This window comes from Penicillium verhagenii, assembly GCF_028828195.1.
Source record: "Penicillium verhagenii strain IBT 33310 chromosome Unknown utg000002l_segment0_segment0, whole genome shotgun sequence".
In the NCBI taxonomy this organism is placed as follows: Eukaryota; Fungi; Ascomycota; class Eurotiomycetes; order Eurotiales; family Aspergillaceae; genus Penicillium; species Penicillium verhagenii.
In genome coordinates, this window is record NW_026643166.1 from 1,291,798 (window position 1) to 1,318,275 (window position 26,478).

Below are 26,478 nucleotides of genomic sequence, written 5' to 3' on the forward strand. Positions count from 1 at the left end.
AAAATTATTCTGAAGCAAGCTTCAGCTTCAAATTACATTTTCACCCAACAAAACCTATAACCCTCCATTAACAAGCTTCAGCTTGCTTGCTCCAAACCCCAACCCCCACAACCCACCATGTCCCCCCAAAAACACGTCGTCTTCGACGTAGTCGGCACCTGCGTCTCCTTCGACGCCTTCTACGCCGGAATCGACCGCACAATCGGCCCCAAGCTCCTCGCGCACAACATAACCGCGCGCTCCTTCGGCTTCACCTGGATGACAGCCGCCGAGCTCGAATTCACCTTCCTCTCCATCTCCGAGCGCTACAAGCCCTACAAAGACGTCATCCGCGCCCTCTTCTACCGCACCCTCTACATGATGGGCATCCAGGACCCGCGCGCCTTTGCCACGGACGCCGAGCGCGAGCTGTGCGCGCAGGCATACTCGGAGCTGGAGCTGCGCCCGGATACGAAGGAGTGCTTTGCGACGCTGCGGGAAGCAGGCTTTACGGTCTGGGCTCTGACGACTGGGGATGCGGTGCGGGTGCGTGGATACTTTGAGCGGGCCGGGCTGGATATGCCGTTGGAGAACTTTATTACGTGTGATTCGGCGGGGGTGGCGAAGCCTGCGCTGGCGGCTTATCGGCCTGCGTTGGAGAGGTTTGGGGAGCAGGATGTGAAGTGGTTTGCGGCGGCGCATATGTGGGATGTTTCGGCTGCGGTTAAGGTGGGTTTTAGGGGGGCTTATTGTACGGTTTATGAGAAGGAGGCTTGTGCGGAGATTTTTGATGCCGAGATGGAGGTTTTGGAGGATACTTTGGTTGATATGGCGAAGAAGATTGTGGCTGCTTCGTTGTGAGTTTGGGAATTATCGAGGGAGGGGTTGGGAGTTCAATGGATTTCAATGTTATGTTCACGAAAGAGATTAGAGTTGTACATACATGAAGTTAGTATATCGATTTCATTAATTTACAGTCAGGTGGCCCTGTATACTATACATGATCTGTACACTCTATCCCGAGGTCGTTCCATGGGCTCCCCCAAAATCGGGATTGGTTAAGAATTGCTCCAGAACTTGGGTTTCTGTCCAAGTCGGCCATGCTGCTGATGGAGAGGAATTTTCGGTGCCAAACATAGTCATGCCTATCATCGAATCAAAAGCTCCAAATATTCCAGTGTCAAAATCTTTATCGAATGATGTTTCTGGACAATCCATTTGTTCCATATTATCATTGATACAAATTTGGCTCGAAGTTGGAGGTGCTCTAATCTGGCGAGCTGGAACGCTTGTTGTGCTCCCAGATGTATCAATGACCGGTGCTTCTCGGAACCTTGCACCCCAATGCTTGAAGAGCTCATAATCAGAAACAGCCGTCTCGGGTTCAAGCATATCTTCAGTTTGTTCAGACTGTTGTGCGCCAGTATGCAAACGAGCAAGGGCACGCTCAAGTGTTTCAATTAGGGCCACCTCATAGCGGGCGGACTCTCCGGCTGCAGACATTTCTCGAATCATACCCAGACCACTGTAGAGTAATTTACGAAATTGCTCTGAGAAGTTCTGTATCGAGTAAGCAATTAATACAAGCAAGGATGCTCGGCATGAGCTATACTCGATGTATGAGGCTCGTGCTAGACCGGCTCCGTTGTCTTTCAGATCTTGACAAATTCCCAATGCTTCTGTCGCAGCCTCAATGCAATCCTCAATAAGGTTCTTGCGACTAGAGGGGGGTTTCTGGAGCCCACTATCACTGGCTGCATGAGTTTCAAAAGGACTGGTCTCCGAGTGTGGAGATGTACCCATTGAGGCCGAAGTCTCTCTTTTGAGCAGGAATGGTCGTCCGATAAACATTCGGACCAAGCAGTACTCCAGTCGCAAATGCATTATGGACCGAACATGCGCTGTTGATCGACTTCTTTCAACCAATACTTCTTCAGGGAGGGACTTCCACCAAGATTTCAATGCCAGTTTGTGGGCTGACAGATTCTTCATAATTTTCGGTATTTGCTGCTTTTGACAGCTCCGAAGAATGGATCTATGAAAATGTCAGTCACCGCGTCTTTTCTTCAGAATTGAGGTATATCCTTACACTTCATTGAAAATGTCCTCTAGAAAGTGAATCAGTTGAAGTGAAGCCTCCGCACGCGCAACACTAGCCCGAGAGTCACCCAATTCCAATGTCGGTTGATGAAGAGGTATACTAGTGTCGACATCAGCCCGGACCATTGACAAGGGCCGACCATGAAATATGGATATTTTTCTAATATTGATTAGCTCAAGTTGCGTCCGGAATGGAAAGAATCTCACCTTTCTATAAGATATGCAGTCCACCAAACACGATTCCTTGTCTCAATCATCCTCGCACCGAAAGCATCAGCCTTGCACTTTCGATGTAAGCCATTCTGCATAGCTAATCTGATGGCAATATTGATGTAAATATACCCCAGCCCAGAAGCATCGACGGGAAGCGCATAGTAGCCAAAAAGCAAGCATGCCTGAACACTTTCAACAGACGAATGTTCGATGATTTCCGGCAATAAGCGAATGGCTTGCTGATAAAATGTCGTGCCAATATCCTCCTCAGCAAAAGCCGAGTCTGTGGAGCCTGACGGATTCTGTGCCGAGGATTCTAGATGGGCATATTGTGTGCCAATGGCAAAAATCATGAGGATAATGCTAATAGTGACTTCACCACCTTTATTGGTAAAAGTGCCTTGATCGCTATAAAGCATATTCATCTTTTCAAAAAGCCAAGTCTGATCAACAAAGAAATAATGCGTTTCTGCATACTTGAAGAAAGTTCTTGCCAAGAAATCTGCGATTTGACGCGGAGGACAACATGATATTGCTGCTGAGAGATGAGCGCGTCCTGGTCGCAGATGGCGGGCGCGTGGCCATTCCTCTTCTTGATTTGATTCATGCAGATCCTTTACTCTCGATAAGTCAGTCCCAAATGTATCACCCGTGACGGAGATATGATACGTACCCTGTTTCCTAGTCCTTCCATCTGTTTCTGAATGTGATCTTTGACGCGCATGGAGAAATTCCAATATGAAAATTCTCCAGAAAAGTCTACCCAAGGTTAACATAGATAGCATCAGAGGGTATGGATGATTTTGACTGACGCGTAACCGTATCTCCAACAGGTTCCATCGTGCAGGCTTCATCATCTATTACCAGCTCCTCAACTTCTTTTGGTTCTGACGCATCGGCATCAAGTGTATCAGCCAGTTTAGCCAGGCTCTTTGTATCAAGTCTTATTCCTTCAACAACTCGTTTCAATATTCGTTCCATGTATTTGGAGCGCTCAAAGTGTTCCTGGAGATCGGACTTCCCCAATCGCTCCCTGCTTCTTTATCAGTATACAGAAATTAATCTTCAAATTCGATTAATCGACCAAAATACTAACCGCGGTACATATGTGCGGAACTCACGTGTCCTCGCCATTAACCCCTTGAACTCACATTGTCGCTGATAATGAGAACATCGTCTGCAGGGGGCTCCACCTTCACACTTCTCTTTCAAACGCCGGCATTCATCACATCTGTCAGAAGTTAGATATTGGGAAATCATTATCCACCGACAATTTTTTTTTCACTCACGCTCGAGCGGCTCGTTTTCGATGATCCATGACTTTTCCAGTGGCTTATTTTCAAAGAGACAAGCAGCGACACTAAAAGAAAGTAGACCCGTCACCCCCATACACAGACCAAAGTGTGGGGTTAGTCCCGTGACTTCCCCGGCGATAAGGGCGACCAATGATAGCATGAGAATATGTGTAGTAATGTTACTATGCATATCTGGTCACTTAATGTGGTGATAAGCTCCAGAGATAAGAACACCCCGTTATTACCACGTCCTTTTGTTGAAATGTTCTAGACCTTTTCAAGAAATTGTACTTATTGCAGAATCTCATTACTATAAAGTACTAGTGGGTTTTTAGATTTCATGCCTCACTTCTTGGCGTGGTGAACTACCATTGTATAGTATTTTGGAAGTTCAGTGTATACAGTGGCGGGGACCGAGACTGGATTAGTGCGCTCCCAAAATAAAATCTGACTGAGGCTTAGAAGTCAGACCATGTGGCCGCCCATCTCTTTCCATCCCCGCCCTCCTTCTCTCTAGCTATCCTTCTCATCTCCAAATACATCCACACTCACAGATTGCAGCTCATCGTTCCATTCATCCTGACATCCCGAAACCTAAATCAATCCTTTCCTTCATATTTGCAACAATGGGGGAAGACCTGACCCCCCGTGAACCTTTCTACGTGGTGGTCCCATTATCTGGGCCGTCAATTGAAAGTGACCGACTTCTACTTCGCCCTGTCGAAGACAATGACGCTGCAGCATTATTTGCCGTTCGCGGTCGGCCTGAAGTAGCAAAGACCAAGTACATAAAAATACGCCATGATTCATTCACGAAATTCCAGCTAACATTACCCAACAGCCACCCAAAAGAACCATTCCAGTCAATCGAACAGACCAAGAAATGGATGGCTTCAAAAATCTTCACTTCACCAGCAATGGTAATGAATTGTTCATTCTTCTACGCAATCGTGGACAAATCGATTACAGATACTGAACGACAAGTCATTGGCTACATGAGCATTAATAGTGTTGACCCCAGCCCGGAGATTGGGTATTCAATTCTCCCAGAGTCTTGGGGCAAAGGCTTCGCAACAGAGGCACTGCAAATGTTGTTAAAGATGTGGTGGGATCTGCCGAGGATGGAAATTGACGATATGGATCGTGCTTCTGGATTTGTGGAGAAGATTTATGCTCTCTGTGAGACATGTAACCCGGCAAGTGGCAGTGTGCTGCGAAAATGTGGCTTTGAAGTGGTGAAAACAATGCGTTTTGGGACTGATGAGCTTTACTTGTGGTCTTTGAAGAAGTCTGATTTTACGCATGAGGAAGCAAACAAGAAATACCGCTATGTGAAGAATTAGACTGGATCTCTAGGGTGATCGAGTGATAGTATTATAGTGTATAAATATGATCGAAATAGAGATAGGGAGTTTGGTCCAAATCAGAGTAAATACCCTGGTCAGCGTAGATTCATATCTAGGAAGTAATGTCATATCATAATTCCGTTTCTTCAACAATCTCCAGTCTGCTTCCTAGCTGCAGCATCTCCCTGCTTGCTTTGCTTGATTTGGCCATACTGAACCACGTATCCTGCGATGTACTAGTCCTAGGGGGTTCTTCCTTCCTAGACTCGGATTTCTGATCAGGGTACTTTGGCGGATCGAGCAGATAAGCAACGGGTACCCAATTGTTGGCAAGGGTGAGATAGCAAACGTGCAGCAATGGTGGCCAGGCAATTGAGGTGAACAATTTTGTCGTTAGATCGTGGTCACTGGGAGACAGCGCAACTGCCGTAGAGTAGAATATCGCTCCCAGTGTCGTGATAAGCACAATCACATTGCAAAATATGCCATTCTGCCATAAGTCTTTGTAGATTCTCATGTATGCTGACATGGCTGTAAGACGATTCCAGGAGTTAGCCGTGCTACCCGTCACAAATGAGCCTTTCGGCTTGCTGGACAATAGATAGAATCGCAAAATGGAGTAGATGTTTCCTGTCACAGTGTAAGTATGATTAGTTTTAGCTCAAGAATAGGGAGATTATGTGGAGTGTCAACTCACCAGCAGCCTGCCATTTATTTTCCAGGTGGGCAAACGGCGCGCTTTGGAAGCCTGTATTTGCAGCTTGACAGAACTCATATACCCAAGTAGAGAGAAGGTAGATTATTCCCAGAGCTAACTGGAGCTGGATTGCAAAATTCGATGTGGCAGGGACGGTGTTACCAGCCAGCAGGAGAATTGGGATTGCAGCAAAGCAGAGCAAGCAGCCAAGTTCACCTCCAACAATCCCAGCTCCATTCCAAGCAATACTCGTTCGAAGATCCTTGGGAAGATTCGGGGGATTCGACGAAAGCATCGAAGCCATCTGCTGAGCGTGACCGATATTCCATCGGTTTCTTTGGGCAATGTGACCGGTAATGGAGGTTGGGACAAGGCCGTACTGCAAAGGCTCTTGGACCTGCATTGTGCGGTGCCCAAAGCCTTGCAAAACCAGAGATAGCTGCCAATCCTCGGAAAAGGAGAAGGTCGGGTACAGCCCAACGTCAACAATAGCCTGGCGCCGAAACACGGCACCGGACCCGGCGTCTATAGCACGGCCCAGAATGTCGAGCTCCGCATTTTGGCAAGTGTAGAAATGGCAGCGTGCCTGAGACAAGGGATCTCCGTTGGGAAGATTCGAAAAGTACTGACGAGTAGAAACCAATGACGAGGTGGGATTTTGCAGCAGATGAGCGAGAGTCGCGCGAAGGAAGTCTGGCGTGGGGATAGAGTCCGCATCCAAGACTGCGCAGAATTCCGGCGTGTCCTCATTCTGCAAGGTGGTCAGGGCATAATTCAGGTTGCCCGATTTCGCGAACACTTGGCCAGATTGTCTGCCGCGTGAATGATACGATAGATGCGGCCACTGGGCCTGGAGTCCCGAAACAGTCTTCTTGAGAAGAGCCGATCCGCCGTCGTCGAGAAGTAAGACTCGGAACTGTGAGATAGGATAATCTAAGGTGCATGCCGCTCGCACTGTCTGCATAATGACATCCACTGGTTCGCCACAGCAGGGCAGCAGGACATCTACACGAGGAAGACCATCGGAGCCTTGCAGGCGCAACCTCTTCCGCGGGCCACTTTGCGCGACCTTGCCCGCAATGATAGAACGAAGTTGTTCTTTCCGAGCCAAATCTATCAGACCAGTTAGAGTCGAAAATCGAGAAAGAAAAAATTGTTTACTTACGAGCAAACATCAATTCCACCGCAAACATCATCCACGCTTGCCAGGTTTGCGATGGGCTAGACAGGATTGCCACCAGGCGGACAACAAAGTACAGATGACCAACCCATACGGCGAACTGCGCTGCGTAGTACAGATGAGTTCTGTACCTTTGATCGGAGAGGACTCGCTGATCTGGCGGCAGTTCGGAAAACTGGTACGTTCCATTGGAAGCCATCTTGAGGTAACGGCGTGTTCAAAGTGGCGGTGAGTATCTGCGGTTCGAACCAAAGGTCTCCGATCTGCCTACCTGGGATGATAATCCCACGGGGGACTTCTTCAAAGTACGAAAACTTTCACCAGGGCAAGAAATATTTATATCCAAATGAAGACCGCCAGAATTGCCCGGAAAAAAGAAAGCCACAGAAAGGGGGTGAGGATGCCCCGTGTTTGTGCGTTTCGACGAGAGGCGTTCACCCAGTTCGCTCTAGTCCTCACGCCACAAGTGGATTGTGGGCCGGAGCGAACCGAAAGTCTCTTCCGCTCAATGCCGGTTGAGAATTCGTTCTGAGTTGAATGAATGCTCTAGGAATTCTGTCTTCTGGGGCTGGTAATGAGATACAGTGTTTTTTTTTTTGGAACGTGTAGTTCGTTGATCGTCAGTGGGAAAGTCCGGGGATCCTGGATCTGCAAACCTGGGACCCACTGTCATCCACACGAGAACACGAAATTAAGGAGCAACTTTCATGTAAATGAATAATTGCCAAGCCTTATAAGAATTGAAAATATGTAGCCTTTTCTTCTTTGATAATTCCAGAATAATGTGGACTATAGCATTTTATTATATTTTTAGTTCATTTTGAATTGCGCTACTAGGCTCCTTAAAGTAGAGCTTGCGGGCCATCGAATTTGCTAACTCTTCTCCACCCCTTTTCAATGCATATGCTTTCACATTATTATGGACTATTGAATGTTGGTCAAGCCACTTATCAAAGTTTATTCTGCCGAGGAGTCGTGGAAATACGAATACTTGGCATATATTTCACGAATGCAACACTGATTACCAGCCTGAGATCAGAAAAATGACTATAGTTGTTAAGAATGACCTGCATTCAATTAATGTGGAATGACTTTCTCAAAATGTAAACAAAAGTTCGACAACAGTGTTCGCTCCATGGCCAGTGCGAGAAAGAAATATAATTCTAAAATCAGAAACTTTCTAAGAGGCAAATCTATTCTAGTGTCAAAACCACAGGCCCTAAACCGTAGGCTTACTCCACTCTCCTCGAGCACGGATCTGTTTTCAAATGTTCCCCACACGAAGAACAGAAAGGGCACAGGAACCAACACTGCTGCAACACAGCCAAAGACGGTGGTTCCCTAATTCACCCCGATCTTATGATACATGGGAAGACAGAACAGTGGGAATGCGCCTGCCATAATAGAGCGCAGAAAGGTACTGGTATAGTATTCATTCTACAGAGTCCTTTCAATATTCGTATAGTAGTGCAATGCCGGTTTACCTGCCTCCTTCTCAGATTCGATCATCTATGATACTTAAACTGCATCGTTGCCTAGTTCCAATGGCAAATCAAACCCCTGGAAATGCGATCTTGCGACATTCAGTCATCAATTCCAAACAAATCCGAGTTGGATGGTTTTACGCCAAGGACTGTCGAGATTTTCCGATCCTTTTCGGTATCGACAGCGATATACTGCCTGAAACTGCCCCAGGATTCATTTGAAACTCAACGCATGCGAGTCGAGAGTTTGACGGGCCAGTGGTATGAGGAGCTGGCATGGAATTCACAAGGGAAAAAGGACGAAGAGAAAGAGCTAGCGCAGCCGTAATATTTTCCGTATCGAGGAACTTCTACGCCGCAAGATCAACTTGAACCTCTTCTGCCGCAGCGTGCGACCGACCTCGGGGTTGAAATTCGCGACAACCATGAGTTTGTGGGCCTCGCCCAAGACGCAGAAACCGTGACCGTGATAACCAAGAGCAAACTGGATGGTTCGCTCGACCGCATCACGGCAAAGTATCTCATCGCTGCCGACGGCCATCGCAGCACTATTGGTGAGAGTCTGGCAATTCCCTGGAAGGGCCATGGCCCAGTCAATTCCGTCCAGAGCGTTCTCTTTCGGGCACCTGAGCTTTCGCCATACTTGAAAAGAGGGGCTAAGCAGTTCAAAATTGATCAGCCTGACTTGAAGGCATTCATGATTGCCTACGAGAACGAAAGACTGGTCTTGCATCTTCCCAACGATCGCGAATGGACCGATGAACTGATAAAACGAGCAATCATTCAGGCGATTGGACCCGAAAAAGTGACTCTGGAAATTATTGCTACCAGCAGATGGGATATGAGCGCTTGGATATCTGACGAGTTCTCCAGAGGAAAGGTTTTCCTCGTCGGTGACGCTGCCCATTCACTACCGCCTACCCGGGGAGGCTACGGAGCCAATACTGGAATTGCAGACGGCCACTATATTGCATGGAAACTCGCTCAGGTCATACAAGGCACGTCAGATGCTCAGCTCATGGCTTCCTACGCAGCCGAAAGGCTGCCAGTGGCGTGGCTGCGACACGGTCAAATCTTTACTAGGTCGGACTATAGAGAGAAAGAGAGAAAGAAAAGAAAACAGGGGAGAAAAGTCAACCTTAAGTAAGGAACCAGAAACTAGACTCTATCTGGAAATGGAAAAAACTTGTCAGACAAAGGCTGAGTCAGCGAACACTGTCAGCTTTCAGTCAGCGAACAAAGACTATCAACTGTCAGTCTACGAACAAAGACTGTCAACGCGTAAGACCTGCAGTGTCGACGTGTGACATAAGGCTGGGGCTGTTACACGGCCGATCCTACCTGTATGACCTGAATAGTTGATGATTTAGTGATGCGTAGAACATTTAAGGATAGCTAAATAAGAATTGATATAAAGTACACTAGTAGGTTTTGAGAAGTATAGTGCTTGTTATTTTTTTGAGATATCAAACATTCGAAAGACAATCATGCCGCAAATTTATCTCTTTGGTGACCAGACGATCCACGCCGACTCCAGCCTGCAGGAGTTGCTGTACTTCAGTAATAACAAGACAGTATCCATTCTTCTATCGGAGGCCTATCAAGCCATTAGAAAAGAGATTTCTTGTCTTCCAGCTACTGAACGGGCATTGTTTCCTCAACCTGAAACCCTTGGCCTACTCCTCGATGCAGTGAAAAAAGGAAAACGACATCCCGCGTTAGAGAGCGCCTTGCTATGCCTCTATGAAATTGCAGAATATATCCGGTATGAAAGATATTACTCGGTTCTGTGATGTTTGACTTACAATTACATAGAGTTCAAGAGATTGGACATGTTGATCCCTCCGATGCCAACCAGTTTCTGATTGGTCTCTGTACTGGATCACTTGCTGCCGCTGCTATAAGCTGTTCTCGAACGGTAGCTGAATTGATTCCATTGGGTATCGAGTCAGTGGTAGTTGCTTTCTGGGTGGGAATGAATGCATTTCGCAAAGCCAATGTCTTGGCCCCTTCAAGCCCTGCAAGCCCGAAATCATGGAGTCTCACGGTGGCTGGTATCACCGAGATAGAATGTGAAAAAGCAATCCAGTCATGTTGTGACGATTCGGTAAGTTAAATGCGTGAGAAGTGCATCCTTCGCAGAATACTGATTGTTTTTGTGTCTTGAAGGAGCGCCCTATTACAATGAAGCCCTATATCAGTGCTGTCGGTTCCCACTCAGTCACGATTAGCGGTCCATCACATGTCATAGAGGCTTTGCAGAGCTTTTCAGTTCTGAAAGAAAAGAGAACTTTACTCTTGCCAATATACGCACCGTACCACGCCTCGCATTTGTATATTGAGAATGATGTGACAGAGATTCTAAGCTCAATTTCTCGAAGCTTATCAGTGGACCGAGTACCACAGATTCCAATAATCTCGAACGCCTCGGGACTGGTACTGATAGAGTCTACTTTCGGTGCTCTTCTACACACTTTGGTTAAAGAGATATTGACCAATCCAGTGCGAATAGACCATATTATTGATGGCATCGCAGAAAACACCCTGGGTGGAACCAGGCACTTGATTCCCATTCACACACAAAGTGGCTCCAGTATTGCATCTGCCTTGCGTCAGAGGGGCCTCGAAGTGATCTGCACCACTCATCCTTCCGCGAAGACAGATTCGGTGAGAACAGAGCATAATTCCTCCAACCAGGACTCGTCAAAGATTGCGATTATCGGATTCAGCGGCCGTTTCCCGGAAGCCGATAATCTCGATGAGTTTTGGAAAGTCCTTGAAGAAGGGCTTGACGTTCACAAACCCATCCCTTCTGATAGATTTGATCGTGAAGCACATTATGATCCAACGCTCCAAAGGAAGAACACTAGTCGCATCCGGCATGGTTGCTGGATTCGCAACCCCGGCCTTTTTGATGCACGTTTCTTCCACTTTTCGCCTCGCGAGGCCTGTCAAGCGGACCCAGCGCAAAGGCTAGCTCTTCTTACAGCTTACGAAGCCATCGAAATGGCTGGCCTTGTACCCGATCGCACACCATCAACCCAACGCCGTCGCGTTGGTGTCTACTACGGCACGACGAGCGATGATTGGCGTGAGGTTAACAGTGGCCAAAATATCGACACCTACTTCATTCCTGGAGGAAACAGAGCATTCGTCCCCGGTCGTCTGAACTATTTCTTCAAGTTTGGTGGACCTAGTGTTTCTGTAGATACAGCCTGCTCATCAAGCTTGGCAGCTATCAATGTTGCTTGTACGGCTTTGTTAAATCAAGAATGCGACACCGCACTTGCTGGAGGCACGAACGTCATGACAAACCCAGATAACTTTGCCGGCTTGGATCGAGGTCATTTCCTATCACCCTCCGGAAACTGTAAGACATTTGATGATGGTGCGGATGGATATTGCCGTGCAGACGGTGTGGGATCTGTGGTTTTGAAGCGTCTTTCAGACGCTATTGCTGATAACGACCCTATCTTTGGTGTGATTCGAGGCACGCATACATCACATTCAGCAGAAGCAGTTTCTATAACCCGCCCACTGGCTGATGCACAAGAGTATCTCTTTCGTCAAATCCTCAGTAGGACTGGAATCCATCCGCATGAGATCAGTTATATTGAGATGCATGGTACAGGCACTCAAGCTGGAGATGCAGTGGAAATGAAATCTGTTCTTGACACATTTGCTTGGGACAAGAGCCGCCCACCTAATATGCCTTTGCATCTTGGGTCAGTCAAGTCCAATGTTGGACATGGTGAATCGGCCTCGGGAGTCACGGCATTAATCAAGGTGTTGCTCATGTTCCAAAGGAATCGCATCCCACCACATTGTGGTATCAAGACAAAAATCAACCATAGCTTCCCAACGGACCTCAATGAGCGCAACGTCCATATCGCCCTGAGTGAAGCTGACTGGTCCCGCCCGAAAAATTCCACGCGCCGCACATTTGTTAACAACTTCTCAGCTGCCGGAGGCAATACTGCTATCTTGCTTGAGGATGCAGCCACGGTCGACAGAAACGAACAGCAAGACCCGCGCATCCATCATGTTGTGACCGTGTCTGCTCGGTCCGAAAAGTCGCTGAGGCGGAACCTGCAGTCCCTCGCAAAATTCATCGACTCTAAAACTTGTCCAGGTCTTTTAGCGCAGATCTCCTATACAACCACTGCTCGTCGAATGCATCATTCTAGACGCGTGGCTGTCTCTGGTAGCGACCTTTCTCATATCAAACGCCGCCTCCTCGAACTCGCATCGGAAGAAATCAGATCTATTCCCGCAAAGTCCCCCTGTGTTGGATTTCTCCTCACGGGCCAAGGGGCACAACAGACGGCAATGGCGCAGCAATTGTACCAACATATTACCTCTTTCCGGGCAGACATACACAGTTTCGATGCCATAAGCCATGCTCATGGGCTCCCATCTTGTCTGCCTTTGGTGACAGGTTCGATTGAAATCGAAAACCTGTCACCGACGACTATTCAGCTCGGCACCGTCATTGTTCAAATGGCATTGGGACGGCTCTGGAGAAATTGGGGACTTCTGCCGCAGTACGTGCTGGGTCACAGTCTCGGAGAGTTTGCCGCCCTTGAACTCGCGGGGGTTTTGAGCGTCAGCGATACAATCTATCTTACTGCCTCGCGTGCGCTCTTGTTAGAGAAGGCATGTACTTCTGGATCTCATGGAATGATGGCCGTGAAAAGCTCGCCTGCAGATCTACGTGACGTTCTTGAGGAACTACCAGTCGAAATTGCGTGTATCAATGGGCCACAGGACACAGTTCTTAGTGGATCGGGTTCCGACATTGACAAAGCCAGCCAGAGACTGTCCCAAAATGGGCTCAGAAGCACTAAGCTTATTCTTCCATTTGCATTCCACTCTTCGCAAGTCAATCCCATACTTGATGACCTGGAAGAGATTGCTGGACGATTGGTGTTCAATGAGCCCAAGATTCCATTCATATCAACATTGCTTGGAGAAGTCGTCACAGAAGAGGGTATCATCGGCCCTCATTATATTCGGCGGCATTGTCGCGAGACTGTAAATTTCTTCCAGGCTGTGGAAGCTGCCAAAGCTATCGGACTTGTCGATATCAAGGGACTTGGAATTGAAATTGGCGCCCATCCCATTCTTACGGGAATGATGACGAAAGTCATGGGTTCGGAATTTCGATCATGCCCATCCCTGCGACGGAATGAAGATGCTTTCAAAACCCTTGCGGAGTCATTGAGTGTATTGCACGTGGCTGGCGTGCCAATCAATTGGAACGAGTACCATCGAGACTTTGCGATGAGCCAAAAGGCCCTGACGCTTCCTTCGTACAGCTGGGATCTCGAGAACTATTGGATTCAATACGAGAACAACTTTTGCCTCACTAAAGGCAGTCCGCAGGTGGAAGATCCCCTGGAAATCCCGGCTCCGACATCTACTCGAATCAGTCCTTCGGTACAGAAGATTGTTGAAGAGCAAATAAACGATCGAAATGCGCATATTGTTATTGAATCTGACTTCCATGACCCGGAGCTTTTGCCGGTCGCTCTGGGACACAAACTGAACGGGCTTGTTCTTTGCCCTTCTGTGAGTACTTATATTCCTGAGAGTAGACATCCTGGTTTGTCTAACAGATTTATTTTCACTTAGTCACTTTACGCCGATATTGCCTACACCTTGGGCAAATATATAGCCGAGAAGAAGGGATATGGAGAAGGCTTCACTCCCGATGTGGCAGACGTGATTGTTGAGAAGGCTCTTGTCATCAAAGATAGTGGCCCACAGTCCTTCCGAGCCTCATTGGACTTTGACTGGAGCTCTCATCGCGGTAGGATGGAAGTCTTTAGTGTCGACATTTCCGGCAAACGAACGATCAGCCATGCACACTGTACAGTATATCTACAGGAAAGCAATATTTGGAAAGACAGCTGGCGGCGACAGCAATACCTCATCCAGCGCAGTATTGAAGTACTTGAAAAGGGTGTTAACACAGGATCAGCACACAAGCTGCATCGAGGTCTTGTTTATAAGCTTTTCTCATCTACAGTGCAGTATGATTATTCCTACCAAGGGATCGAAGAGATCACATTCGACAGCACTGGGCTTGAGGCCACGGCTAAAGTCTGTCTGAAGCCGAGCCAATATAAGTACAAGCTAAACCCATTCTGGTGTGACAGCTTTGGACACCTCACTGGGTTTGTCATGAACTCCAACGACTCTCTTGACTTGAGCAAGGATACTTTTATCAACCATGGCTGGGCATTTATGCGCTGCTCTGAGACGCTCTCTGCAGATCATGTTTACCAGACATACGTCAAGATGCAGCCTGTCGGCGACAATGATAACTTGTTTTCTGGCGATGTTTACGTTCTTCGTGATAAAAATATCGTGGCCCAGTACGGATCAGTCACATTTCAGCGTATCGCTAACCGTGTGCTGGAAATTTTGCTACCAGCGCCAAAGCCCAAGCCTCTCGCTACACGTGCAGCCCCCGAAACAACACCCCTCTCTCTCGCAAACTCGAAGTCCACACCCAGCCCGAAGGAGAAACCATCAGGTGCTTCTGATTTGTGGAAACAGGTACTGAAGGTCATTGCGGACGAAATTGCGATTGCCCCCGAGCAGCTCACGAATGATGTGGAGTTCACTGACATGGGCGTTGACTCTCTGATGTCGCTGACCATCCTGGGCACTTTGCGCGAGTCGTTCCACCTTGATGTACCACTTTCCTTATTTGAGGATTGTCCATCTGTTCAATCTTTGAGCGATTATCTGGGGCTTTCTTCATCTGGGGTCAGTAGTGACGCCCCCAGTATCAAATCAAGCGAAAATGACACAGGAGCCTCCACACCACTCACCGGACCGATGGAGAATACCGCGTTTGATACCATCGATGCCAGCGTCACAATGATTCTATCCATCCTGGCCGAAGAAATTGGCCTCGGCGCCAAAGAACTCGCCAAAGTCGAAGATTTCGCCGAAGTGGGAGTGGACTCACTTTTGTCTTTACTAGCCTTGGGCCGTCTCAGAGAGGAGATGGGCCTGGACCTGCCGCCTGATTTCTTCATGGAATCTACGAATGCAGCTGCCGTTAAGAATTCCCTAAAGACCATCTACGGAGTCACGGAAAATGTTTCGATAGACCCAAGCCCCCGCACTACTGTCGCATTATCTACAACCAGTCACCCGCCGGCAACGTCCATACTTCTCCAGGGCAGATCCTCCTGTCCACAAACATTGTTTTTATTCCCAGATGGGTCTGGCTCCTCGACATCCTACGCCATGCTCCCCAATATCTCTCCAGATGTGCGTGTCTACGGCCTCAACTGCCCTTACATGCAAAAGCCCGAGGACCTTAAGTGCGCTCTCCAAGATCTGACACCATCCTACGTGGCCGAAATTCGTCGCCGCCAACCATCCGGTCCCTACAATCTAGCAGGATGGTCTGCAGGAGGTATCGCTGCTTATGATGCCGCCCAGTATCTCATTCAACAAGGTGAAGCGGTTCCACGACTTATTCTACTCGACTCGCCCAACCCAATCGGGCTAGATAAGTTGCCGCCGCGCTTCTACCACTTCCTTGAGAAAGCAGGGGTCTTCGGAAGTCATGGAGGAAAGAAGCCTCCTCCGTGGTTGATTCGGCATTTCCTCGCTTTCATCGAGGCTCTGGACAAGTGGCGGCCGATCCCATTCAAGCCAGCGCACGCGGCGCCCCGGACAACGCTAATTTGGGCTCGAGATGGGGTGTGCAAGCTGGCTAGCGACCCGCGGCCTGAACTGCAAGACGATGATCCCAAGGAAATGACTTGGTTGTTAGAGAATCGTACGGATCTTGGGCCCAATGGCTGGGATAAACTACTTGGTCATGGTATCAAGATTGAAAGTGTTGCGAACGCCAACCACTTCACGATGGTTCGAGAGCCCGCTGCTACATCACTATCTGCAATTATCCGCCACGCTATGTTGAGCTGACTTTGTTTCATCTGTTATGTGATGCGTCGTTTTGCTTTTGTTTGTTTATGCCTTATTTTGTTTATAGTGCAGATAGATTGAAATAGAATGTCTTGATTTTTACCATAAGAAACAACATTTGAATATGAATACATGTATGGCTGTCACCTTATACTTAGTTAACTAGAGGTCCGTGACTAAGCCCTTCTGGCCTCAACGCACATTTAAACTATCAATCAATCGAGGACATCTGGATCATGGAATAAGTGCAATGACGTAAAAATTTCTAGCAGACTGAAACACACATTGAACGAATAGATCCAGGCCCGTGCTAATAAGTGGATAAAAGATCCACAGCGAGGCAAGTCGTAGCCTTGCACGAGCGTCATGGGTAGATATCAATTGATCGAATCTCACGCGATTGAACCTTCCAAGGTTATAATGACCCTTGGAATCCAATGTAAAGGCCGTACACAACATGCACATGTGGATTCGTTTCTCGATTCAAGCAATCAGGTATCTCAATGGATCAATACATCAATTATACATTATCGCGATAAAGAACTCCAAGTCAGGCCAAACATTTGAAGCAGGATGTGCAGTATATACATCGGCTGATGCCGGGTATCCATATAGTACATTTGATACTCTGCAGAGTAGGTTTGTATCACATCAACTCAGGTACTGGTCGGTGAGACTCCAACTCCGTAGGTGCAGAGCTCTTGATCATAGAGCTACCGGTATAGCTCCCCTGTGCAACAAGAGATTGACTCAGCTTGTTTGCACGCCTTCTCTCCCAGAGTGCCCAAGCTATAGTGCCAAGTGCAATTAGACCCAGCGGCACACCGACTCCTGCCCCAATCGCAACATCATGCGAGTTGCCAGATGATGGTACCGATGAGGCAGAGGAAGATGTGGTCGAAGAGTTTGAAGAAACCACCGAGGTGGAGTTTGTCGCGTTCGAGGATGACACCGTTGTGGCATTGGTAAGTGCGGCACGACCTAGAATGATCTCGCCATCGTCCATGGTGAAGCTATCTCCGTATGGACAGACAATCTCTGTCCCGTTGTAGATGGGCGTTCCACAACAGTATAATGAGGTACCGTTAATTAGCGACAGGTTTATTATCGACGCTCCCTCCGATTTGGTAACATCCTCTGGCGGTATCGGGACGTGTTAGTGTTTTCTCATCAAAGTGCAATATGCATTGTAAGTGTTCGGTGCTTACGGCATTGAGTTGGGCATCCATCGCCCCACGCCTTGCTTGTGCAGCCTCCTCTTGAAACGACAAACGGCTGAGATACATCGAGACAGAATCCGTTTGTTAGACAAATGCCGCCAGTGCCACAGCAACTGGTTATATCATCAGACGTGCAGGGGTAGGTGCCCGACGCGACGTTGCCTTCGGGGAAATAACACGTGCGATCGTCGGTCGTCATGGTGTGTTTCTGTTTCGAGAGTATGGGTATTAAATTGTAAAATTGAATGGTATATCACCAGACTTCATGCACGTCGAGGATGAGACTGGAGGTTTTTTTTTGGAAAGTCAGTGATCCAGAGGAAGTTGAAAAAGAGAAAGCAAACTTTGGCTGTATTTTGATTTACACCAACTTGAGGGGCCAAGAACGTAGTACATTTTCCATCAGGATGTCAGCCAAAGCCAAGCCCCCAAAGCGGCTGAGGCTGACCGCTGCATGGCCAATACGAGAAAGAAAGGTGGATGTGAGCTCAGAATGGAATGTTAATTTCATAGGCGGAAACTAGACCAACTCTATATCTTTCATATAAAATCCAGGGGGCTTACTGTGCGGTCCATAGCGCTGTTGAAAATCCCATTTCTTCGGGCCTTCAACAGGGACGACATGTCACGGTCTACACCTGATTGGGATGATAGTCATTTAGCTCTGAGACCTACTAACCATCTTAAGAGGCCGGAGTGGGTCATCATGCAGGAGGTTGACCTATCAAGGCACCACCAGCGCAGCATGATTCCAAAAAGAGGATCAACGCCAGCTAGGTTTTGCAACCCCCTGTTGATCAGGATTCAGGAAGTCCTCACAAACTGTACGTAGAATTCTCACTGACCGGACTCGGATTTCACAGAAATGGTTAAAGGTGATTATCATTTGACGTTGGTGCTCTGTAGATTGCGGAGTCTTCCCGACGGGACGTGGTTGTCCAAAGCTTGTCCGTGAAGATTTCCCTAACGAGCTAAAAGCGCCGAATATCTCCACTCCTAACATCTTTTCAACTTCGCCATTCCCCAATGTCCTGTCCTACAATTCATTTGAATGCTGAAGATTTTATCTTGAACCCTTCTTTCTTCTTCCTGTACCTCTATTTCTACCCCCATACTTATCCATTTTTGGCACAATGTTTACAATCACCTCAACCTCAGAGCCTCAATCAATTCCAACATCTCCCATCTGGAGTCCGGCAAATTACTTCCTTGGGGAGCTGTGTCAGCACCTGGGCACGGTTGCGAATCATGTTCAAGCAACTCAGGGGTCATGTCTACTATGAGTGGATGGCAACTGGGTCTCCACCTAAGCACCCACCTGGGCACGAGTCATGCCATATTAACTATACAGATCTCCAACCAGTGCTTGGCATCCACCCTAGCTACAGCATTCAAATGTTCTTGAAACGCAGCTGTATAGCCATTGGTTCATACATGCCGTTATCGAATCAAGATACTCATTCTATGTTGCAATATTGACGGAGATAGCCACGTAAATCCCGAGAATGCTAACTCCATTAAATCCGAACTATGCATATTCCAGTGCTCGCAGACGGGTTAGGGTCAAGATCGTGAGTATAGTATAAATAGGAAGTCCAACAGAGCAAAAAAAAAATCAAACATACAGGAACAGAAAGAAGATCTGAGCTCACTTGAACAATCCACCACGTCAATCAAAGCCAAAAACCTTTGAAAATGACAACACCAAACACCCACCTCGCCGCCATAATCGCCCAAAAGGGAAGCCCACTCTCCCTGGTCCACCGACCAACCCCAAAACCCGGCCCAACCGAACTCCTCATCCGAGTCAAAGCCATCGCCGTAAACCCAGTGGACTACTACCAACGCGAGTACGGCGTCTTCATCGAGAAGTTCCCCGCAATCTGCGGCTCAGATGTAGCAGGCATCGTCGCCGAAGTAGGGAGCGAGGTGCGCAGCGACACGCCCAAACCCGGGGATAGAGTGGTCGCGTTCGCGAGCGCGTATCTCTACAATGCGAACCCGGATTACGGTGCATTCCAGGAATATGTCCTTATCTCTCAGGACGTGGTTGCAGCTTTGCCGGACAGCTTCACGTTTCTTGAGGGGTCTGTGTTTCCGATGGTGGCTTGGACGACTTGGAATGGATGGTTGTGGGCTGGGATTCCGAGAGGGTATCAATGTCAGGTTGGAGAGGGAGAGGCAAAGGGGGAGGGGGACAAAGAGGGTGTGCTGATTTGGGGGGCGTCGAGTAGTATTGGGGCTTTTGCGGTTCAGGAGGCCAAGTTGATGGGGTTTGCAGTTTATGCTACTGCCAGCGTTAAGAATCATGAGTATATTAGGGGGTTGGGTGCGTCGAGGGTGTTTGACTACAGTGAGGAGGGTGTTTTGGATAGGATTGTTGGTGCGGCGAAAGAGGATGGGGTTAGTATTCGGGTTGGTTTTCATGCGACCGGGTCTCAGCAGTTGGCAGTCGATGTCATGAGTGCGTTGAGCCAGGGCTCTGTGAAGTCCAAATTGGCTATTGCGCCTATGGTGGAACAGGATTTGAAAGTGCCTGATGGTGTCGAGACGGCGTTTGTATTGCCACCTGATGATATTGAAGAGAGGGATGAGAGGACTAGGTGGATTTTTGGAAATTGGCTGCAGGAGAAACTTGAATCGAAAGAGCTGGTTGTCAGTCCTCATGTCAAGGTTGTGGAGGGCGGCTTGGCCTCTGCGAACGCGGCTCTAGATGAGTGGAAAGCTGGGGTGAGCTGTACCAAAATTCTTTTCGAGGTTTAAGAAGATGTGATATGACCAGTAGTTAGTTCAAGTTATTGCTAGTTTGTTTGAAAATCAATTGTTGGCCCGATTGATAAGACCTGCTTCGATTGTTTCATTGCTTGTCAAATGGTATTTAGATACTGGAAATCGTTCATTCGGCTTCGCGGATGAAGCAGAAGGTATAAAGCATCCCGATAAATATGGCAGGGGGACAGAGCCACCAGTGAAGAAGTGTAGATCAAAGGAAACGTAGAAAGATCGGTCGAGACGTGGGAACATCTCATTCGTGTGCGCGAGTATGTCCAATGCGTTGCGTGTATGTGGGTGCGTGTCGTGAAAGGAAAGAATAGAAAAAAGAAAAGTATTGAAAGAAAATGCAGGTTCGAGTCCAATGCCCCAATACTCTCAGATCGATGTTAATCGCAAATCAAGTAGGAACCATGCTCTCGAAACTGAGACCTCACAACGCCCATGCTACCAAGAGAAAAAAATATCAAACACAAAGAGGTAACAAAAAATAAACAAGATAGTCGTTGCTAGAGGGGTATGCAAATAGAGAAGAAAGTAGTCCAGGCAGATGAGGATATTTCTGCAACTATCCGGCGCCGGAGCTTCATGAGTGTTGAATAGTAGTCATTGATCGGGTGGTGAAGCCGGAGATTGAGCAGGCTTCTCAGATTCTGCAGGTGTTGCGTCAGCGCTCGTGGCCGATTCGCCTGTGTCACCACTGCCACTGCCCCATGAATCCTCTCTTAATACCTCAGCAGCATCAGGAAGACTAGGCCGCTTGATGCCCTTGATTTTAGACTTGGTACGAGTTATAGATGGTGATAGTGCTTCTGCTGGCTTCGGTGCATCACGAGTTCCGGTTTGCATGGGACTGGCTGCACTTTCAAAACGAGGTGACATGGGGCGGGGAGAATCCATAAAGCCACGCCACTTGCGCCAACCCTCGAAGTCAATGAGGGCCTGCATGCAGCCCCACTCGGTCACCTTTTGTGAGAGCCACGGGAAACCCACAGGCTGTTTGAAGGTTAGCATAAGAAGAGAAATATGAGTTTCGGGGAAACAAAAAACCTTGGTTAAGAAATCATTGCAGCCAGCAGCCAATGCCTCATGACGATCACTTTGCAAGCTGCTAGCCGTCAATGCAACGATAATAACAGGACTCCGGAACAGCGATAGATCACTTAAAGTATCTTCTTCGCTAACAGAGCGATAGAGTCCAGGCCGCTTGTCGGCGGAGTTGGCGCTTGAAGCGCTGGAACGACCGGAGGCTGTTTTGGGGAAAACACCGATTCCATTGAGCCGTTCCAATCGACGAATTTCTTTGGTAGCATCCAAGCCGTTCATGACAGGCAATTGGATATCCATTAGAACCAAGTGAAATCCACCCTGACGCCATTTTCGTACGGCCTCCTCGCCGTTGGCTGCACACTTCCATCGAACGCTTAGCCGTTTCATGAAAGCTTCTAACAGCTTTTGATTGATAATATTGTCCTCGACAATGAGAACGTTGATTGGTGGCACAGTGCCATCAATTAATCCACCAAAGACTGCTCCCGGGGATGCGCCTTTTGATTTTCGTAAGGCCCTTGGGGATGCAACGGGTGCCGGCGGAGTGTGTGACTTGACTTGCGGAGACTCAACCACCGTCGCTGGGGGTGTGGGGGCATTCTGCGGGGCAGTAGTCGGAGGGGGCTGAGAATGAGGAGAAACACCTGTTTCTTTTTGCGTGTTAGTATTTATTGCTCTCGTGCTACTAATTCAAATGAATGCATACCGGTCACAGTGGGCACTTGACCAAGCAGGGTCGGCGAATTAGTCGTATGACGCTGAAGCGCCGGTCGGCGGTGTTGACGAGCCCGGGACCCAGGAGATGCAAGTGGCGGGGGCACGCCTGTTGTAAGAATCGAAATCGATGGCGCAGGGACGACTCCTGAACTGGATGAGTGTGTAGGATGCGTAGGTGGGGTCGGGACCTTTGTATTGGCAGGCATGAGGGGGAAATATTCGCCATGCTCGCCAGGCTCGGAAGGGTAGTGATGATGATAGCCAGTGTGTCGCGGTGATGGCTTTGGTGTCCGGCGCGTGGGTGCTTCAATTAGCAACGCCTCTTGGATGGTTTGACCTCCGGGGTAGTACGAATCGAGGACAGCCGATAAGGCCTCTTCTGGGCTCAATAGTCGTTCTGGTGTTGTAAGTCGATTTCCGTTTTCGCGTGCGACAATTCTTATCACAATATCTGGGGAATCAAACGTCCTGCCCAATGAGTTGCCGTATTTCGTGATGATTTGGTCACGAAGTTCATCTACCACCGCATCTTCTAGACAATGCACCAGCGTGGCCGAGCCACCCGGCCGTTTCACCCAAATTCGACGATGGACCATACTGGCAGCAGCTATGGGCGGGTGACTGCTGCCCGGGTCGCCTTGTGAGGGGAAAAATAGGCTTTGTTCCAGTAGGCCACTAATCAAGTTCTGTTGTGACGCGGGGAGAAGAGACTGTCGGCGGATGGCAAGGCTCGGTCGCTTGCCCGCAGGGGTGGGGGGGAAAGATGTAGGCGGTCGGGGATCTTCAGGGGATGTCTCAACAACGGTTTCAAGGGTCGGGTCCAATTGATATTCGGCTAGGTTGGAGGTGCGAAATTTCACTTGCGCAGCCTGCAGGGACGTGTCGTCGGAATGCTGTGGGGTGGGGATCGGGCTATCGAGGGGGGAAGAGAGCTCTTCAGAGAGAGGGGTCGGTGGTAGTGAAGATTTTGGATCGCTCGGGGTCGGTAAAGGAATGCTGGTTGGAAGGTCGGATGAAGGATACCGTTGAAGCTGCTGTTCGGATTGCAGCGGGGATGGGTTACTGGGCTTGGCCCGGCGGCGTGACTTGTGAGTCTGACCGTGTCCCTCGTGCGCGTCGGGAACCGACGTGGTGTCGTCTGTCGATTGGGCCGCTGAGGATACGACACTGTAGGGGGATTTTTCACTGGCAGAGTCAAAGAGATGAGGATTTCCAGAGATACCAGAGGTTGAAATTGGGTGGTGGACACTCGGGTCCGCCCCGTTGCCCGGATTTGGCGCCGCGGGTGTTGATGATCGCCGCAGCAGTTTCGACTTGATGAGACGCGATAAACGTCGGTCTGGCATTGTGACCGCTGCCAATAGGCACGGCGAGCTCAATTCATAGTTTTTCCACCTGCTGAATAAGTTGAGGAGAAGAAAGATGAATAAACAAGTATGAAGCTTTTGTCCTGAGCTGGGAGTTGTGTCTTCTTAGCCTCCCCCAATCCTGAAGACAAATGCCCCAAGATGCCTAGTTGCTTCCAACAGCACACTAGAGTCACCTGTAGAAGTGAGATTCTTTTGCAAAAAAAAAAAAGGGCCTTAGGATCTTCCAGGTTAACTGGAGAGGGGAAGTCACACAGATTTCTCAGCAGACTTGTGTTGATCTCCCGGGAAGTTGGGCAAGAGCTCTAGGATTCTCGCGCTAAGGCCGAAACATGATCTGTCACGGGTATCGGCATCAAAACCGCAGGCCAATCCCTGCGTAAAGTTTAGTTGTTTTTTTTTTTGCTTCTTCTTATTGCTTCCAGATATAAAACATCTTTTTCAACGTCTTTTTAAAAAAGGTGAAATTAAGTGGTGGGTTTTATATTCAACAACTCTAGACCATAAGGGCTTGAGTTCAATGGATCGTTCAAGATCGCCATATGCAGTTTGTTGTTTTTTGTCCAACACAGCGCCACATCCATATGTCCAATGCAATTATGCACTCCTGTACATACCATTCAAGCCACTCGTGAACGGACTCGGAAATTCCAAATCTTGCGGATCGATCACTAGCATGTTTCACTAGTTACCGACTCTCCTTTAGGTCACGGTGGTGATGATTGTGGGATCTGTTCCTGTTTCTCAATGTCCCTCGATGGATCTAGCACATCTGTTCGAGTGTCTTGAGTTTCAACTGTATCGTTTCTTGTCAAATCAAGCAACTCGTCGATGCTTATTCCCCTCGTCTTTGCTTCTTTGCGAAGCTTGCGGTAGCGAATCCGCCAAACAATATGGCTGACATAAATCCCTCCTTCAAGGACAACACTGCCATGGCCAAAAATTAGCTATTTATTTCACAGAACGAAGGACAGCGGGAAATTAATGACTCACACAATAATATACATAATACCACCGAGGATATCGAAGCTTCCTTGGGCCGCTAGGAGTAGGTTAGCGACATGCTGTTCAATGAAACTGTTGGAATCATACCCAAGGCAAATAGAGAAAACAGGCCACCCAGTGTGTCAATGGACAGGAATACCCAATCTATGGTATACAAATGTCAGTTCTTTATTTATTTCTTAATCGAAGTTCAGAGATAAAGAGGATTGCAACATACTGAACCCAATCACACGACCATCTCTCTTCCACAGTTCAAAGTATGGAGGTAAAAGACCTCCGCTTAAGAGGATAGTAGCAACCACACCAACCACAATATCTGGCCAGGTGATACCTTTTCTATATGGAATCTACGAGAGCATTAGACTTATACCCGTACTCCGCTATTTAGCTGGATATAGTACATACCCGCAAAGTAAGAATGAGAAGAGCCTCAATCCCACCAAATAATGCAGCACAACTCAAGCAAACCAATGACGCTTTCAACGCAGAATAGTTACTGCGTGTGGTGTTAGCTTTATCTCAACACGACAAGGACCTTATATAAACATTCATGGATCGGGAGATATTCGACTTACTTGTTGTAATGCAACACCTGGCACCAACTGACTAAAGAAAAGAAGCCAAAGATCTGCGGTTGGATTTGTAGCGGAATATTCACGTCCTGTAGAATAAGATATGCACCCATTGGGACCGAACCTGGAAAGAAAGCCATGAGTTAATGGGAAACCGGATAAATTTCTCAAATCAAATGACTTACAACTCGCCCATAGGAACATCATAGCAGCCGGAAATCCATCCGTCTTTTTTCTTCGCCAGTTAAACCAGATCTGGGGAATCAACTGGATACACCAAAGCACCGTGCCAATTGTACCGAGGACATTAGAGGCGAGTGTGACATTGTCACCATTTGACATCTTGACTATAGTAGGGTTGTAACTTGTGAGTGGGGACGGTTGAAAGTACTGTTGAAAAAGATAGAAAAGCACGCCTTTCTGCTCCGTTTAGAAACAGATGTCGGGTGGTGAGAATCGAGGAAACAAAGTCTTGTAGGTCTTTCCAAGTCTTAGTGTAGAAAGAAAAGATTCAATTTCGCACAAAATCTCGCAAGAAAAGACGAGAAGGGAGACAAAGATAATAGACTAGCGGGGAATTTCTCAACCCCGATAACGAACCACTCACGTCCTCTATAGTCCCAGGCGTGAGAAATATCCGGTTCGAAAGTGCAAGCTCAGGACTCTCCAGACTTTGCACAGATGCACATGATGCATGTACATGCAAATACCCAACAGCGAAGCCCGGAGGCACTTGAAGTTCAAACGAGCATCTGCCAAGCCCAATTTCGGAGCAATGATCTCACCCGCAGATCTCGTTGGCCAGATTCCTCTGACCACGTTCACGGGCGGGCCGAGACTAGGACAAGAAAGGTTAAACGATGGAGAGGTATACCTGCAGACTGTCGTAGACGAAGATGCTGTTCTATTGGTCTTCTTCGTCGCCGTCTTTTTTTTTCTCTCCCGATAACGGGCTTGTGGTTCCCGAGGTCTGGTGCATCCTGTGGTTTAAACGGCTTGAGTGGGGAGTTGGTGGCATCACTTATCAAAGTTATCATTGTATAACACGGTTTTTGTAAGGGAACGCGCGCTTTTGCAATATTCAAAAGCGCGCGTTCCCTTAACACCCCCAATGACTCCCGAATTCCAAGTCAGCTTTGCTCGGGATTGTCGCGAAATTGATCAGTCTACTATAAAAATATCAATCATGTACCTAGCTCGGGTGGTGGGCATGCAAAATTCTCTTGCTTTTCCAATGCTCAATTACAATATACTTTTGGTCACCGCTCATAGAAAAATTCCAGAAAGACGCACGACAAGGATCCTGGCAAGGTGCAAACGTGACTTGCTAAATTAACCGGGGTTTGTCTGCCGAATGTGGGGTTGTGGTGGTTTAAATTCATCCTTACTAACTACACATTTACTAATTAGATATTTGTACAACCTCATTAGATCCCTCTAGACAGCATCAAACATTTGAAGAAGTTGTCTCGCCATGGTAATCGCACCATTACCATTCCTCCACGCACTCGAACCGCTCAAGCAT

General features: G+C 48.0%; 10 protein-coding genes across 10 annotated transcripts; 5 read left to right on the plus strand and 5 right to left on the minus strand.

Moving 5' to 3' along the window:
• Window positions 1-117: 117 nt before the first annotated feature.
• Window positions 118-840, plus strand: N7466_000472 (putative 2-haloalkanoic acid dehalogenase; the record flags this gene model as incomplete). Its single annotated transcript, XM_057159870.1, has 1 exon — window positions 118-840. The coding sequence occupies one exon, from the start codon at window positions 118-120 to the stop codon at window positions 838-840; it is 723 nt and encodes a 240-aa protein (XP_057026118.1).
• Window positions 841-993: 153 nt separating this feature from the next.
• On the minus strand, window positions 994-3,610 carry N7466_000473 (transcription factor domain-containing protein; the record flags this gene model as incomplete). Its single annotated transcript, XM_057159871.1, has 7 exons — window positions 994-2,014; window positions 2,069-2,239; window positions 2,287-2,906; window positions 2,966-3,051; window positions 3,105-3,325; window positions 3,389-3,523; window positions 3,582-3,610. The coding sequence occupies 7 exons, from the start codon at window positions 3,608-3,610 to the stop codon at window positions 994-996; spliced, it is 2,283 nt and encodes a 760-aa protein (XP_057026119.1).
• A 603-nt stretch (window positions 3,611-4,213) lies between these two features.
• N7466_000474 (GNAT family N-acetyltransferase) lies at window positions 4,214-4,930 on the plus strand (the record flags this gene model as incomplete). Its single annotated transcript, XM_057159872.1, has 1 exon — window positions 4,214-4,930. One exon carries the CDS (start codon window positions 4,214-4,216, stop codon window positions 4,928-4,930), a length of 717 nt encoding a protein of 238 aa, XP_057026120.1.
• A 133-nt stretch (window positions 4,931-5,063) lies between these two features.
• Window positions 5,064-7,009, minus strand: N7466_000475 (glycosyltransferase family 2 protein; the record flags this gene model as incomplete). Its single annotated transcript, XM_057159873.1, has 3 exons — window positions 5,064-5,563; window positions 5,631-6,743; window positions 6,796-7,009. 3 exons carry the CDS (start codon window positions 7,007-7,009, stop codon window positions 5,064-5,066), a joined length of 1,827 nt encoding a protein of 608 aa, XP_057026121.1.
• Window positions 7,010-8,376: 1,367 nt separating this feature from the next.
• N7466_000476 (uncharacterized protein) lies at window positions 8,377-9,441 on the plus strand (the record flags this gene model as incomplete). Its single annotated transcript, XM_057159874.1, has 2 exons — window positions 8,377-8,539; window positions 8,639-9,441. 2 exons carry the CDS (start codon window positions 8,377-8,379, stop codon window positions 9,439-9,441), a joined length of 966 nt encoding a protein of 321 aa, XP_057026122.1.
• Window positions 9,442-9,781: 340 nt separating this feature from the next.
• Window positions 9,782-16,250, plus strand: N7466_000477 (type I polyketide synthase; the record flags this gene model as incomplete). The annotated part of the gene is made up of 4 exons (XM_057159875.1): window positions 9,782-10,059; window positions 10,110-10,401; window positions 10,464-13,865; window positions 13,929-16,250. 4 exons carry the CDS (start codon window positions 9,782-9,784, stop codon window positions 16,248-16,250), a joined length of 6,294 nt encoding a protein of 2,097 aa, XP_057026123.1.
• A 646-nt stretch (window positions 16,251-16,896) lies between these two features.
• On the minus strand, window positions 16,897-17,669 carry N7466_000478 (uncharacterized protein; the record flags this gene model as incomplete). The annotated part of the gene is made up of 2 exons (XM_057159876.1): window positions 16,897-17,387; window positions 17,459-17,669. 2 exons carry the CDS (start codon window positions 17,667-17,669, stop codon window positions 16,897-16,899), a joined length of 702 nt encoding a protein of 233 aa, XP_057026124.1.
• Window positions 17,670-19,165: 1,496 nt separating this feature from the next.
• N7466_000479 (zinc-binding alcohol dehydrogenase family protein) lies at window positions 19,166-20,233 on the plus strand (the record flags this gene model as incomplete). Its single annotated transcript, XM_057159877.1, has 1 exon — window positions 19,166-20,233. One exon carries the CDS (start codon window positions 19,166-19,168, stop codon window positions 20,231-20,233), a length of 1,068 nt encoding a protein of 355 aa, XP_057026125.1.
• Window positions 20,234-20,848: 615 nt separating this feature from the next.
• Window positions 20,849-23,355, minus strand: N7466_000480 (response regulator; the record flags this gene model as incomplete). Its single annotated transcript, XM_057159878.1, has 2 exons — window positions 20,849-21,942; window positions 21,999-23,355. 2 exons carry the CDS (start codon window positions 23,353-23,355, stop codon window positions 20,849-20,851), a joined length of 2,451 nt encoding a protein of 816 aa, XP_057026126.1.
• A 728-nt stretch (window positions 23,356-24,083) lies between these two features.
• N7466_000481 (PQ-loop repeat-containing protein) lies at window positions 24,084-25,343 on the minus strand (the record flags this gene model as incomplete). Its single annotated transcript, XM_057159879.1, has 7 exons — window positions 24,084-24,303; window positions 24,370-24,418; window positions 24,469-24,525; window positions 24,599-24,728; window positions 24,787-24,877; window positions 24,957-25,077; window positions 25,139-25,343. Coding segments are annotated over 7 exons (873 nt in total), but the record flags the coding sequence as incomplete, so codon positions are not given.
• Between the last annotated feature and the right edge of the window lie 1,135 nt (window positions 25,344-26,478).